The sequence below is a fragment of the Echinococcus granulosus genome (assembly GCF_000524195.1).
Source record: "Echinococcus granulosus chromosome Unknown EG_S00005, whole genome shotgun sequence".
Lineage (NCBI taxonomy): Eukaryota > Metazoa > Platyhelminthes > Cestoda > Cyclophyllidea > Taeniidae > Echinococcus > Echinococcus granulosus.
Genome location: NW_020170385.1, coordinates 457457 through 474515, shown reverse-complemented (window position 1 = coordinate 474515; position 17059 = coordinate 457457). Strand labels below are relative to the sequence as shown.

Here is a 17059-nt window from a genome sequence, read left to right as displayed (position 1 = left end):
ACAAGGTCCACTCCCAAGACTATCTCTCCATCCCCCTTTTTCTGGTCTCTCCTCCAATGCAATATACGCCGATGAGTCACATTTTTGTGGGTTCAGTGGATACTCTTCGTGACTATTACCCACATTACGTTACAACTGAGACTCGTATGCATGTATGTGTGTGTGTTTGTGTACGTTGTACCATGCTGGTCTTCGAGGGAGGAGCAATGGAGACCCATCCACCTATACGCACCCACCCAACCACCCATCCCTGTGTGCGTGTGTTGTGTAGCACTCTGTGAGAAACAGGGAGCTCTTACAAATGATCATCGTCGAATAATTGATATGCGTTACTTTTATTCAGACTACTTGATGAAAACAGATTGAGTAAAACGTGAAAACCCCCTATCCGCTAAAAGCAATTTTATTACATTTATCACCCATTCTAAGGTATTTAATAGGTGCTAAGAAAATATGTAGCCAATTATTTTGCATAAACATAAAATTACCGATGCCTTAAAGTCAAGGATTGATTCAAAGCTTACAAATTTTATGCCACACTCTGTTAGTGGTTCAGTTGGTAATTGCACTCAGAAGGCCTAATGGATGAACTAATGTAGTACTTTAAGTTGAAAATACATTTTGATTAGCTACAAGAAATTACTAGGAGTAATGAGGCCGATAGTAGAATATTGTCAAACGGGTGAACTGCAAATTTCGCATTATTTCGAATATCTTATAAATGTTAGGCAATGCCAAATCAAAAGACTTTCTTCATTCAAAGAAACGGAGATACAGATTTGGACGGATTTAAGAATTTCAAACTTAGAAATGCGAATATTAACCATTAGCCCCATGAGGTTAGTAACTTAATAATATGCGCCTCCACCCCACCGACTGACCTCTGAGTGGGTAACTGTAGCGTTTTTGCTATTCAGATTACATGAATGAATGTTATTTAAACAGAACTTTGTAATTTTGTGGAATTACAGTGCGTGAGATTTTTATTCGGTACAGCAAAAGTTGCTAGTGATGCATTAGGTGCATTTGCTGTTTTTGCTGTTAAATGTCAATGCTTCTTTTCGCCTTAAACCACAAGTGCACCTTCATAGAACCAACATTTCCGAAACAGTCTATATAAAAACATTTAATTGCACAGAGGCAGTTAACTTTTAATCAAATGAACTCCAGCGAAGGATAGCGGTTACTTATCTACCTACAAGAGCACAATGGTTGGTTGCTACACCTGAGTTGGTGGACAAATAGAAAGGTGGATGTTGGTGATAGTGTATGAACAAAAGGGGGACCAACAAGGCTGCCAGATCCCGCTTTTGAAGTTGCCGCCACCGTCCCAATTCGGTTCCACGTCGGGAAGTGGAAGCTGAAGCACGCGCGCGTGTGTGTATGGCAGGGCATATGCGTGCCTACATCACAGTCTGTCCTGGTGTTGCAGTGGCTTTTCTAGTGGATGACCGCTGCAAACACAAAGATGATAATGACTGTATGCATGTCTACTGGGTTCACTACTGTGACACAAGGGAATACGAATGGTGACGCCTCACTTAACAACAGTGCTTTTCTCAGGACGTCTGTCATATTATCGGCTCTTTTCACCATAATTTTGGTGATCTGGGGAATAGCGAGGTGAAAAACTGCCTGACCTTTATTTCAGCTCAGTGAATCACCATACAGAAGTATGCTATCTAAATAATGAAGTGGACTAATTAAATCTGCGAACTGCCACCCACTTGTACACTCACTACCTCCGTCTAAAAAGTAAAAACATTTATCGAAAAGTCATTTTAATAGGATTACGTCTTCTTTATTTAAAGCAAAGTGTCACAATGATTCTACTTCAAGAAAACAATTAGGAAGATAGGCGAAATCGAATGCTATAAAAAGAATGGTTTTTCGATTTTCATTGAAATATTGGCATGATGCTGAAAAAGATTGACAGAAAGTCCCATCCAACGGATTTGTTTTGGTATTATATTGCTGCATTGTTACCTTCGAAAGCTTAACTTTACTTTCACTGCGCCCTTTAGATAAATAATAAATTTGTTTTGACTTTTGCTAAAACAAATAAGAACATGTCCCAATCAAGGTAGTTTTAATAATTTTGCGTCATTGGATAAAAGTGACAATGATATCTTGTTTTCTAAGTCTATACAAACCCAAAGTTGTGAGTTTACTTAGGACCATTATCAGTACCTGACATTTCCCTGATATGTTTCTTATCTTTAATCCAATTTTTTCGGAAGCACATCGAATCAAATGTGATTGGCCTAGCAACAAGATATTTCTTCTAAAGGAGATGATCTGATTGTTTATTTTGCTGAGATGGAATCTGTCTGGTGCGTGGGCATGTGTACGTCTCCGTGTGCGAGTCTTGTCTTACATCGGAGGAGCCTGAGTCTCTCAATTTCAGTCTCGCCTTGGGTAGCAGACATCGACGCGCATGCGGAAGTGAGGTTTTGTAGTCGTCAGTGGGGTTACTACAAGGGCGACAAAATCTGACAGAAATGAAATAAAAGTTTATCAATGTTCTGCAACTTTACCGTTTTTGGTAGATGCCAGTTGCTTTGTTGAAAATTTTCCGCATTTGGTGACCAATGTTATTAGGTCCATCACAATTTTAGCAATTTCTTTGATTCCAGGCCCAAACTCCGTCCAAAGGCGGAGAGGAAGACAGACGTATAGCCGTTTCCAAACACTGGAGCTGGAAAAGGAGTTTCAGTACAGTCACTATCTTACACGACGTCGGCGAATAGAAATAGCCCACAGCCTATGCCTAACTGAACGTCAAATAAAAATCTGGTTTCAAAATCGTCGAATGAAGTTGAAAAAGGAGAGGCAGCAGATCAAAGACCTCAACGATGAAATGAATCGTCGAATAATGAGCGAAAGCCACAGGAATCTCAAAGTTCCTTTCTCCCATCCTCTACCTCCTCCTCCGTCTCCCTCTCTTCCTCCGCCTCCTCCTAATATCCCACAAGTTATCGAATCTGGGTCCTTGTCCTTCCCCCACTTTTTGCCCCACCACCCTCTGTCCCATCCTATTAGCCTCCATCCCACCTCTACAACGTCAAATGAGGACTTCTCTAAAGTTGATCGTGCTAGCTGATGGCAATGAGAGTATAGAATGCGATCCAACGATTTCTTCTTAATTCGGCTGATGTAAAGCCCATACTTATTTTTTAATGAAACGTTGTCAACAAAGTAACCCTACTTATACCTTTTAGTAGCATATTTATGGCATGCCTTGGTTGTATTGTTCCTCAGCTTAAGTGTAGTTAATGTTATTGCAAACTTGCTCAGTGAAGAAATTTAGATATGAATGGTAAGGATTTATTTTGCAGTTTAATCACAGAATTTTACCCTAAACATCAAGTCTAAATAGTGCCTACTGCTCATCTGATTTACAAGACGAAAGTTATTTCCTAGAATTCATACGCATTTTGGGATCTTGGGTCAGTACAACAATAAACCAATAAACAATAAGCCAAACTGTTAATGACACTAGAACACGTGAATGTAGAGTACACTAGTTTTCTACGTTATAGAAATGATTTTATCAAGTATAAGTCTAATTTTATTATAATAAGTATTTACAACTCTAAGCCAAATATTTGCACAAATTCGTGAATAATCCTTAACTACCTCTAAAATGTGAACCCAATTTATATTAAACGCTAGATTTCTACCTGTATAAGGAAGCCAACCATGCTCGTATGGTAATTCATACTAAAATTAAATGACCTCAAAAAGCAGCTATAAGTACTGTATTTTTTTCAAATAATCGCCTTTCCCAATAAATCGTGACCTTATCATAATTTCACTTTACTAAAACTTTCGCCTTTGGAGCAAAAGAAACTATCCATAGCTTCCTCTGTATTCCCCTTTTTAGCCCCGAACCCTCCATTCTCTATGTGATTGTCCAAATGTAGTGGTAAGAAAGGTTGATATCCATCACTTGGATAAAAATCTGAGAAGTGCGAAGGATGAGACAGTGACGCTCTCCAATTCTAAAGTGCAAATCTTCCAGCGGGTCACTTTTGTGGCAAAGAATCTTGCATTTTACAAGAATTCAACATGACCAAAGGTTCTTGATACGTTAGCTTTGAGCTGTTTTACTTTCTCAAGTCAAGTAATTATTCATTACTAAGAATAAAGGATTTCCAGGATATGAGCAGTGCGTCCCGCTACTGTGCCCTATCTAAATAGTATAGCAAATTGAAGAAAGGCCTTTCCAGCTTAAATCGACTTGAACCTGGTTTTCAATAGATTTAGTGGACATTTTATTATGTGAGGGTCCAAGAAAAGAGGGCAATACTAGCGAGTTTAATGAAGATTATTGAGAAGAGAGACTGGTATATACCTCCGCTTTATAGTGCTTAAGCAATGGCATTTTGTACGTTGATGCATGTTACAATAAACGGTGCAGATAGCTATACCGAAAAATGCACTAACATTCTAAGTAGCTTCGTGCTCCAATAATGCCTTACTCCCAAGTAAATGAGGAATTAGACGCTATTTGTTCATTTCAATCTCCCCATTCAAAAAATAGTTCTGTTTGGCATGAGTCTGTTAATTACCGCTAAGCTAATTCTTAACCCAAAAATGGATGCCTGTAGACCGGATAATCATAGTGCGTCTGTGTGGTCGAATTGCGATGCGATGGTAAAGGAGCATAATAACATGACTAACAGACAGTGTTGACAATTTTTGCCGCAAAAAAAGCGTTATATTGTGTCTTTGAAAATTGGAAGAATTTCAGACACCACCTTCATGATCTGTCATTTCTAAGTAATAAAAGTTTGTTTTTCATTCTCCCGCTGGCAAGCGTACGTAATTGGCACCATGAGCCATTTATAGCACCACTCCTCAAGTTTTAAAGTGACTTCATATTTCGAAATTTCTGGAATGTCGAATGAAGATCCACATTAACCAGAATAGTCTGTATGTCGGTTTTATTCAGGGAATGAAACCAGAGTAAAACACCATTACCCTGAATGATATTCAGGTCCAGCTTTGTTTCACTGGTATGGACCCAGCCCATATTACTAAGTTCCGCGGTATTGTGCTATAACTAAGGTGTGGCAGTAAGTAAAAGCACTCAATCCACTTCGATCATTTTGCTCAGTAGTTACACATTAGATCGGGTGAACACGATGTACAAGTTAATTAGTGGCTAAATGATGGAATTGAGCGACTACCTATTTTGATCAAGAGTACCATAAACGACCGAGGAGAATCGTAATCTTGAACCTACCCTTAAAACACATTTCTTTGCGAATGTAATGTGATCCTATTAATGCTTTTTTAATACTTTCTCAAGACTTTTTAAAAACAACTACCTAAAATTTTGGGGCTGAGGTGTTTTAAAGTACTGCAGATATCTCGTTGGGCCCGTTTGAATGAGTAAGGATACTGGCTCCAGTTTAAGCAGGTCATTTCAAATTTCAGTATCGATTGCCAGTAAACTATTTTTATGAGAGTGTCTTACATTGGACTACTAAGTATTCTGTTATAACTTTGTTGCGAATCATGGTTTTCTCTTAAATTGCTTAATTTTCACGAAATACATCTATCATACACTCCATACTATTATGGTAAAAGTAATAATGAAGCCTTGATGTTTGGGAAAATATATTTTGTACTTTTAGGCACTTTATGGCTTTTAAAATCTTTCGAATGCAGTGTGAAACTGTCTCCTATGTTGCTGCAAATTTCCGAATTGCATTTATCTAGAGTCCACTTTTACCATGAAGGCAAATCTGCTGCACATGTTCAAGACTTTTCATAAAAATAACTTACATGCTTTCTTAAATTTTAAAATTATCGGTTTAAATGAATTGTAGTAAGAAATAGGGATCAGGCTGCTTGAAGATAAACTAACATGAACGAAGAAATTTGTACTACGTTTCTCATTGAACAGCATCAGTACATTGCGTCCGGAGCTGATTTGCCACAAGATCCTTCGCGTCTGTGCCCTCTTTATGCAAGCATGCACAAACAGACCTAAACAAACCTTCGTTTGCGTATGGAAGGAAGCGGAAAGGTAGTTGCATTTGAAAGACGAATCTACCAGTGACCTCAGTTGCGCGTACGTGAGGTGGGGAGATGGAAGGAAAAAAGGGGTAGAGTGGCGCGCGGACAGGGAATGCAGGGGGAGGAAGAGGTAGAGAGAGGGAGAGAGAGGGGGAGACAGGGCAACGCAACGGGAGGTTAAACGACTTGCCAGGCGAGATGTGTACTGGTGGTGGAGGTGGAGGTCGTGGTGGTGGTGGTGGTGAATCCTCCAGAGTCATAAAAATTAACCCCGACTTAACAGTGAAGGAGACGCGCGTGACTCACGTGGAGACGAATATACGCATAACCACCGCCGCGTTGACACTGTCTAGTTGACTCATTCCTCCATCGCCACCCTCCAGCTTATTCTGCTCGACGTCTGCATAATGCGGAGCGGATCACTTAACTCTGCTTCCCCCTACTCTACTGATGACCACATGATTCACATGCTTCATCTCAACGACTCTTGCTAAAAAACTAACGCTTTTTAATACGTGGGCACTTTAGGAATAACGGAACATGCGAGCATAGCTATAGAGATACATAAGTCCCAAAAAGTGAGAGTTTAGAAAATAATAATAATAAATTATGGACAAATTAGCGTTATTACACGTTTTTTTCTAATCAAAAGTAATAGCTAATATGAAGTTAATGGAGCCACTTTCAACACTGCCATTCCTAATACGAACAGTATTTATTGTTAATTTGATAAGTAATGGGGCCTCAAGCAGAACATCATCATCAGTGCAGAAGCACGAGGCTTCATCTAAATCAATACCAGTTCCCCAACACTTTCTTAAACCACATTATTGTACGCCGATCTTTTGTGTTATCATGACTATTCACGCCTTGCAAAATCGTATTGTCGAATTTTAATAGTCATATATTAAAGCCTGTACTTAAATTGTAAAAATATGACAGCCCACCTAAATCAGTTATTCCAATTTCATTCGTAAAAGTATACCCTTTATTAAATGTTTGATAATTTTACAACCTGATTTAGGAAAATTTATTTACCTACACTTTATGATTTTTATAGTTTCTTGGATAGGCATAGGTGATAGGACTTTTCGATGAACCGAATTTACGGAAAGGGATGCCAGCCCAAAGGCAAATCAAGGGCATGTCCTACTTAGCGATTGAAAATCAAATACGGATTCAGGTGCGGATTTTAACCCATTGATAGCATTTCAATGAGATTTTTCTGGATGCATCTATCAAAACGTATTCGCTTAAGAAGTTAACTCTAACTGAGATAAGAAACAGCTCTTGCAAGGGCTGAGTACCTCAGCCTTGAGTTACATGATTGACAGAACTTGTCATGCAGCAGGCTAGCATACGTATGCAGGCATGACTACTCCCATTGGTGTGTATGAATGTGCGTGCAGTTCTGCTTCAGATCCACACGAAAACACCGAAAAATTGAGAAGGCCATCTTTCCTATGCTTGCCCCATTTGAAAAGACGAAGATCACTACAGTTCTTAGTTCATGGATTTTGCTTCGAAAATCCTTTAGTACCAGTTGGCAAGTCATCCAAAATCGCTTTTATCTTTTAAGCTAAATAAAAGTTACAATCAGCTAGTCATATATCAATTCTATTTTCTGTTCATAACATTGAATTATGTCATTCAAAATAAATACCTTGTGCCATTTTTGCAAAAGCAAGATTGCAGCTTAATTAAGACAAATGATTGTTGTCAATTTCTTGATGCAGTTATCCTTACCTTTTTATAAATTCTACATATTAAAGAGTGAACCAGTAATGCGCTAGTGCCTACAATATTTTTACTTACTCATTACAAGCATAAAATATTTCGGTCCCTGTAGTCCTTCCATTACCACGACCAAGGGTCTAAGTAGCAGCATTTTAATAAAATTATTAGTAAATACTAGACGCGTTTGATAAAGGATGACAACTACGGACGCCCACGAATGAAGTAACTAAATAGGCTTTGCTTACTCTGTATCATCTAAAATCATACCAAGCACTCAGTTGTCTTGGTGAGTGGAAATCGACCCGCTTCTGGGGCAAAATTAACTAATCTGCCTAAAACCATTGTCCTACTAGGTTTTAAATAACTTGAATAGGTATTTGCGGTTTAGTCATTTTGTCAATTTAAAATCCAAGATTGAATTAATTGCATTTCGTTTATTCTCAACCTTATTGGACTCCACCTCTTTATTAATTGACTTTTAAAATTTTAAGCACTACCTAATGATTGAAGTCAGTGTGTACGATACGTCACTATTTGGTTTCCGTTAATCATTTGCAAGGCGTAAAATCCACATTAAATGAGTGAAAGGTGCTAAATTAGTTGTTATTGTGCAGCTAATACTGCATGACTAATAACATTGAACCGTCATGTAATAACGCTAGTACTGAGGGTGGCATTTCACTGCTACGAACTTATGATTGTTGTAAATTATTAATCATTACTGCTTTTGATTTCTTAGAAACTGGTTTTTTGCATTTACTTTTGCCTGGAACATTCCCCTCATAATTATTGGATCGCCAGAAATCGAATATTGATTAGGCGTGTGAAAGGCTAAAGTAATGGGATGATTGACACGCCAACACTGTCACGCTTCAGTTGCATAGCATCAGTTGCGTTTATATATCCAGTCTATTACACAAACATTTAAGATTTCACCATGATTTTGGTCTGCAATTCTTGTAGACTTTGGCTTCTTTGTCACAACTTTTGACTTGTAATTTGGTAGTTTGTGTGTTTACGACTGCCATTAAAAATAATTCCACCTCTGCCAAACTTTCGATTATGATAATTTGCTCAGAATTTTAGAACAATTGAGCAGCAATGGTAAAAGGGTTAAATAAAATTTTAAAATTCAACTTACTACCTTGAGTTTTGTTTTTTAGTTAGTTCCACAAAATGTACCGTTACCCACAACATATCACGCGTGTAATATGGCCTTTTGGTAAAGTGATTGTTTTTTTCCCACTATCATTCGGTAAATGAACACTGCACATTAATTAGTAGTCTGTCGGTAGTCATTTAAAAAGTCGTTTAACAGGTAAATCTTGCTCTTACGTGACACTTATTAGGGTATCTCTCCGCTCTCACTTCAAATTATTTAATAAGTTTACTTTTAAGGTTTGAAGAAATTGCGAAACCGCAAACTTTGTCCAAAACGGCTTTTTTAGTCTTTTATTTTTAATTCCCTCACTAATCACTGTACTCTAAGAATGAAATAAATTACAGAATGTGTTAGATTCCTTAGTGGCGGAACTAAAACAAAGGGCTTCTAAAAGTAAAAGTTAGGCTTAATCTATTTTTTTATAAATACAGCACATTTGAGAACAACGAGGCTACTGACCAGTGTTATTGAGTTTCTAATTTAGCTGATTTTTTGAAGGATTACAAAATCTTCACACACTGTACCGTTATGCAAAAAATTTACTCCATTGCGACAGAAATAGGTGGTAGATATTTATAAAATTATTTCTTTTGGAGAGAACCTCCATTTACAATGACTCGCTGATGTTTGTATGTGAATGTAAGCATAACCACTATTTTGGGGCTAACCATTTAGATTATCCTAAATAATAACTTTGATTACCTATCACCTAACCTAGCCACTACTTCCACAAGGTTCTGCGTTGAGTCCGCCTAGGTGTGGTCATCTCATCAATCAATTAAGCACTACATTAAGGAATCCATAATCCTACCTTGCTCTCCTGCACCAAGATATTTCAACTTTAATTTTTTTCATTTAATTAAGATTAAAATGGATTGAGTCATCTGTTTGATTTTCAAAACTGTCGAATTTACAGTAGATGCATCTCTGGGCATATGCATATTGACAAAGATCATTAATAAACTGTCTTGCTTACCACGAGAATTTGATGCGTAAGAACTACGCGATCAATGATTCATTATTTTGATTGATCGGCCGACAAGGATCCTCTTATAACGGTAGTGCAAGGAATGTTTCTCTTGGGCGTGGTTGATAATAAATGTTGGGACAAAAAAATTAAATTTAAATGGCATCATAAAGCGACTCTATAAAGTAGACTGGGCAAAGTAATGAAAATCTGTATAACTACGGAAAATTAGTGAAAGCAGATGCTAGTACCACTTATAAGGGATATTTTAATATAGTTTTTGGAGTTTTTACTGTTGTGGAGAACCATGCAGCACAGCATACAAGTTTTGAAGTTAAATTGAGAATTTTGGTATTTAATTTTGGCTTTGTAATAAAAAACAAGTGAGATAATTTATAAGTCGAGATTTTGTAAAATGGAAGTCAAAAAATAAGTATTAACAATCGAACTTGTTAAAATTCTGTTTAAATTTTAGTTTACGAATTATAATTGAGTTTAGCTGGGAAAAAGACAGGAGGTGAGTTTTCAATCGATGAACCTACATGCAAACTGTTTAATTTTAAAGGTGCAATTTTAGAAAGACCAATTTATAAAAGTTTGGTGTTGCTAGGCCAATGGCTTGTATTGTCAAGCATACTGGGGCAAATAACTGGAGGTTTGTGAAACTAACAACTGATAAGGTAGCTTATGTAGGCATAATCTTGGTTTCAAAAGCTTTCCTTAAATTCAAGAAAATGTGTTCGAAGTAGTCGAAAGTTAATTGCTTTGTGCGCTATTTTATTTTGATTTTAGAATATCCTTTAAATGTTATAGCGTCGAAGTAAACTTACAGCGAAATATAAGTAATATAAACGATTAGGAACAAACTGAAGCGGTATAATCGAGTAATTTAAAACCAGATTTAACCCTTCCACCCATGTACTTTTTAACATACTAATGGATAAATCACCTGGTTAAATAAAATAAGGTAAAGCAAAGGCTGTATTTCAAGAATAATCAAACGCTATTCCTGCCTCGGTGCAACTAACCTTATGCGCATAATTCACCTTAGGCCATAGTATGATTGGTTATTTTCATATCTCCCCCACATTGAATTTGCCAATCCACTGTCGGCATTATGATCCACTAGCCAATCAGACTCAGGTGATTGGCGCAAATCCTCAAATGCACGCGGGTCACGACTTCGACCAATAGAGAGGTGTGAGGAGGCTTTTTCATCTAAACTTATGCCCACATTTCCCTGTGCAGCGAGATTTAACGACCAGTGTGCGTTTTTCCATCTTCAAGTATCTACTTGCATTAAAAAAACATTACGAGATTTTCATATACTTGTATAGACGCACAAAAGCAACCAAAAATAAACCTTACGGCAGGAATAATAAATCTACGCAACGGATACACTTTGACGACTAATAAATCTCCTTCCATAGCTATAAATTTACCTGTCAAATGTCACAGCCGCCTGAAGACTCGGTGAACAATGCAGAGAGGAGGCAAAATGGAACCATTCTAGCTCCATCAACCCTGTGGACTCCTTCAGTTAGTCAGTCCGAACAAAATCTCACCAACCACCTACATCCCTACTATGAAGCTTCAGAACCGATTCCACCAATTACGATTGATTATTCGGGAAATCAATACCCTATGCCACCACCGTTAATTTCGCCACCAACTTCTGTCGAGGACTATCAGAGGAAGAAGCTGTCGCATCCATTTTCCTTACCTTCGCACCTACCACCGTTGGATCCGATGCGGTACCTTCCTCCACCACCACCCCTACCACCTCCCACCCATGGCCTCTCCGACTGTCCCAGTCCACGAGGATTCCTGAACATCCCGAATCCACCAGATCTAAATCTGGGTAGTCTTCCCTACTCCCAACCGCTACTTCCTCCTCAAACTGCACGGAGCAATGGAAATGACCACAGTGATGAAGGGGATTGCACAGTGGATGGTGATAGCAATTCGGGTGGTGAGTTGCTGTCTGTACTTTATTCCCCTTACTGTTTATCTTCAATAACCAGTTCATTTGGGCTATACCACTGTTTTATTATTAGGTTTTAACGCAGATTATATTATTGAAATGGTACTCATTTTACTTTAGACTTGGGCATGAATGTCAGTGTTTGATTGATAATTCTCTTGTGTGATGATCGAGGCACTTTTTAAACATCGACTAAAATTTTGCACCAGAAAACATTAGGATCTGGTTGATATCCATCTGCACCTTAAAATATGCGCGTACGTTTTCCTCGCTTTCTCCTTAATTAACGAAAAGCGGCTCTAAGAAAGCGCAGGAGTAACTCGGTAACCTTTCGCCTAATTTGGCTTTGGACTCATGCATTGTTTAAAGCACTCACTTAATCGCATTGTACTCCCGAAACTTTGCTTGATGTATAAAGTCCTTATTTCTTTGGTGAAGTAATAATGCGTACTCAACAGTGCACACCGTTCACGTAGTTATCGTTTACATTCTTTGCACTTTGCATCAAACTTTTGCCTAGCCGATGTCGTGAGGCTTCAATGTTACTTTAGCGGCAAACGTTTGCGTGAGTGATGCTGACCACGTACTAGAATGTGTATTGGAATGTGGAGAGTCTCGATTTATTGAACATTGACTTCGTTCTCTGGCTAACGCCCAGCATTTTAACAAAAAAGTGAAACAATTAGTAAGACGTGCATTTAATTACATTTCCTTAAAATCACCACTACAGGTTAAGCAAAGTAGAATGATCTGAAGATTGGAATAACCTTTCACAATGTCTTTGCTGCCCAGCTTAGATCTTGACAATTTTTAAAATTGTAGCTCACCTATAGGCAATCACTTATTTCATTTCTTGCGTGTTTTGACCATTGGAGTCATACCTGGTTTCAATATTCCAATAAAAGTCTATCAGCTACCTCCTAAGGTCAATCTACTTGTTGAGACATTTCAGCATTGGCCAGTAGCAAGTTTAATGTTTATTTTCTAGAACATATTTTTTATGCTTTCGACGTTTAGTAATAGTTAAATCCACAGGCTGTCGTCTTGTAATAGATGGAAAGTCACGGAAGAAAAGAAAGCCCTATTCCAGGTTCCAAACCATGATTCTGGAGAATGAATTTCTCGGGAACGCTTACATTACGAGGCAAAAGCGGTGGGAGATATCTTGCAAGCTGAACCTCACTGAACGACAGGTAAGGGTCTTTCCTACGAATGAGTTCTCTAACTTTGAACTTCCATTTATAATTTCACTTTGCAAACATCTCTGTGTGTTGAAAATTGAATAAAGTCATTGTTAGAGTTAGGTCGTTTGAATAAGTAAACGATAGTCCAGTTCTGAGTTATTAGTGATGAAAATGGTTGCAAAGTTTGTTTCCAGAATGTCACTATCCAAACACCAGATCTTTTTCAATTGTCTCTATCATTGTCTTAGTATACAAAGCGCGTCAACTGTTCAGGCGGACTGCTTTGACGGTTGATTTTCGTATATGGCACACCCTAATCACCTAAATATACTGTCATATGAAGCTAGACCTCTGTTGGCAATACTATCCCAATCTGTTTGATTAAATTTCAAATAAACTACCTTATTTCCAAGTTTTTTAGTAGGTGGCTGCTTGTTAATTAAAATATACGCACTTAAGGACATACATAACTCTCAGTTTTTCTGTAAAGCTAAGAGGTGGGTACCTATCTAAAAAGAAAATCAAATGTCTCTCATTCAGTCTACATTAAATGTGCAATTGCGATTGTCGTATTCATGAGGTGTTGTTCGTACAGAATACAAACAAGTGTGAAAACTAGTGTGGACACTGTAGTTCATCGTAAAATAACTTACATTTTGGACTGTCGGAAATATTGGATGCAACAGTGCGCCAAATATGACAAAACTATGGTTGACACCTTCCTTTACTTGACGAAAAAAATTATCCAAAATGGTACCTAGCGTATCGTTAACTCCTTCTTTTTGTTAACACGATCAGATGTAAACAAAGGTTAGATTTAATCAATCGTGATCACAAATTCAGATATTCAAACACCTGTTTTTTGCTCACCAGACACTTTTCCCCAAATAGTGCGTTCACCAACGTATCAATTTCAAAAACTATCTACATGAAGTGTTAATGACGGTGAGATGTTTGTGTAATCTCATTCCACTTTCTTTCGTTGAATTCATCCCAAATTTCTTCTGATTGAGACTCCTGCAACGATTGCCCTTCATTTAGTCATACAGGACGTATCGAAGTGCCAGAATTGTGTATCGAATGCCGAGAACAAAGGTCTGCCATATCAAACGACGGCTTCGGGTTACGCGCTGTAAGCAATCAAGGGGTGACTGGGAAATGCTAGAAGCTTCGCCTCAGTTTCTAATCATAAATGACCACACAAATCAACAAAATACGTCAAATTCCTTTTGGAAACTGAGACGAGTTTCATCTTTAACGTGGAGCAAACATAACAGACTACTTAAAATCCCAAATCAAAGATTTATCAAAACTGAACATATAGAACCACCACCTGAATTTTATAACGAGATTCAAGAATACCCACGTGTTCAAATCAGAAATGTGGGCCTACTCATTCCGCAACTACCCCCATCCACCACAGGATTTATCGTGACATCTGTGCTGTGATCATGTAAAGAATTAACCCTCATAGTCTCCTTCTATCCCTTCCTTCCCCCATTCCCATGTGACTGACCCGCATCAAGGGGACGTCCGCCCCTGTGCCCGCTTGAGCAGATTCATTACATGGGCTCTCTTAACACCCTCGAACAACCTGTCTGTTCAAAGCAGACACTTGCCATTATGCTTCAAAGTTTAAGTCCTCGGTTCCCTTATTGTTCCAGTGGTAGGACTGTAGTTAGATTTTTGTAAACTTTCTTTAGGTGAAGGTATGGTTTCAAAACCGCCGTATGAAGAAGAAGAAAATCCAGTCTAGAGCTTCCGGCTCTTCTACTACAGGCACAACAGCGGAGAACAGCAAATCCCCCCATGCCGAAGACAGTGACGACGAGAGCGAGTGCGCTGATCACTCAACTCACCAAGTGCTACCCCCACGACTATCCCTTGAATCTCCTCTTTCTCCATCTGAACAGCCAGTCTCCATCAGCTATCCTCATCCCGTTCCTCCCCTACTGCCTCCTCCTCTTCCGCCTGCTTCACAACCGAAACAAGACGGATTCTACTTACCCAGCGGATACTTGCCGTGTCCTCCACCTATTCCATCTACTTCCTCCTCCACCTCGTTTGGAGCTCTGCGTGATATAAGTGCCGGCTATCCGTCGTCTACGTCTGAGCTGTATTCCATGCCTCCGAACCAATTCCTGGCTTCACAAAATAATTGGTTTAATTCAGAGGCGAATGCAAGTAGTGAGAACAGCAGCCCCTCGATGGCGGGTCTATTGGGCAGCACTAATGATCCCGGTAGTTGCTTATCGCAACTCGGTAGTCCACCAAAACAGACGAACGGATTGGGGCGGTATGCTACAGTTGTAACTAATCTGCTCGATAACACTGCTGACCATGCACGAATGGGTGAGTACCAGACAAACTCGCTCAGTACGTATCTATCGCAGGCCGCCTATACACAAACTACGATGGCTTTCTATGAGTCTGGTCAGACAGGAGGTGGAGAAGTGAATGGCGGCGGCGGCGGCAGCAGTTACCACCATTTCCAGAGTGGGTTGTCAATGATGGGAGGGGATGGCGATGCACCATCGTTTGATTACGATGGCTACTCTTCTGCACTCGCACCACCGATGCAGACAGGCGTTCGAACCAGTGGAGTATGAACCAGGCATGGGTGTCCGTCCATCCATCGCATTAGTGTACAAAATGCATAGAATTATAATCATTTTTTGTTACATCACGCCAAACAGGGTATCCCTTATTTGTAGTATGTGTACTTTCCCCAACCCTTTGTGTACAATGTTTTGAGACGTCAGTCGATTCACACAAGCTATGAATAATGAAGATCTATTATCTTTGAGGAATGGGCTCCAAGGGAATAGAGTACTTACATAAATGGCACCAGTCAGTATTTGAAAGTGTTAATTACCATGACTAAGTTTATGTGAACATTGTTTTATGCCTCTTGCATCTCACAATGTAACACTGATAGTAGACGGATTAGTCATTGGTTTTTTAATCCATGACTTTCGTCATCAGGAGTTCAACAAAAGCGTAAAGTTCAATATGTTCCCTAAGATGACCCAACATTCGCAAATGCGGAACCAACAACAGTGCCTTTATAAGGGTCCTAACAAATGATTCACTTATGGTTAAATGACTTCCAATTCTGTTTTAGGCGCATTCTCAGCAGATGTCAACAGGAGTAGCCCCTTTCCCCTTAGTTCCATGGATATTCATTAATAGATCTTATTGAAAGAGCATAAATGGGCAGTATGTTCTGTTAGTACTTGACCAAGAACCGTGGCCATGTTCTCTAAATTCGATCAATTTAAAATATTCTAGGGAGCCGAATAAAGTTCGCAAATGTCAACCCTTATTCTTCTCCAAAACATGCATCCCTTTTTCAGAACAAATGTATCAAAATAAATTTACTGAGGGACTCTTAGTCGAAATTCGAATGCACCTAAAGTATATCAGAAGTATGACTTCCGAAAAATATTATAAACATTTCGGATCTTGTAGATGCCTTCTGTGGTTAGATGAAGATACTTGGGACACTAATTTTCTGCAAAGTGGTACGTAAGATACTTTGTTAAGTTATACAAAATTAACATCTATGCAGTGACTGGCCGTCATACTGGCCCACAGGATACACTTTTACGAATTATGATCCGCATTACACTTTATTTACATCTGTAGCAACAAAGGGATGATTAAGACACATCATGAGTGCTCCATAAAAAATTACATTCACGACAATAATGCCTTTACAGGAGATTGTATAGTCTTGCAACATGGGCACGGATCTGTGAAGAGATGAGCCTCTTGACTGTTGTTTTATGCCGGCCATTAATTAGAGGATCTCCAATGATCAGCTATCCCATAATTTCGTTTTCATGCAAAAAACTTAAATATCAGCCATTTTTAACGATGCCAAAATTATAGGTACCTTTTGATCCAACTAATATCTATATGTTATGTTCGTGAATGCACTGAAAGGATAATCTAAGCAACAGTTTGTCTCTTTTCGCTATTTCAAAACGTAT

At 38.7% G+C, this 17059-nt stretch overlaps 2 protein-coding genes across 2 annotated transcripts; both read left to right on the top strand. All coding sequences in view use genetic code 11, as the record gives it.

Annotated features, from left to right (window-relative positions):
* Positions 1-1383: 1383 nt before the first annotated feature.
* Positions 1384-3103, top strand: EGR_01311 (Homeobox protein abdominal-A; the record flags this gene model as incomplete). Its single annotated transcript, XM_024490560.1, has 3 exons — positions 1384-1480; positions 2320-2445; positions 2637-3103. The coding sequence occupies 3 exons, from the start codon at positions 1384-1386 to the stop codon at positions 3101-3103; spliced, it is 690 nt and encodes a 229-aa protein (XP_024354884.1).
* An 8242-nt stretch (positions 3104-11345) lies between these two features.
* EGR_01310 (Homeobox protein abdominal-B) lies at positions 11346-15673 on the top strand (the record flags this gene model as incomplete). The annotated part of the gene is made up of 3 exons (XM_024490559.1): positions 11346-11868; positions 12898-13073; positions 14768-15673. 3 exons carry the CDS (start codon positions 11346-11348, stop codon positions 15671-15673), a joined length of 1605 nt encoding a protein of 534 aa, XP_024354883.1.
* Positions 15674-17059: the final 1386 nt, after the last annotated feature.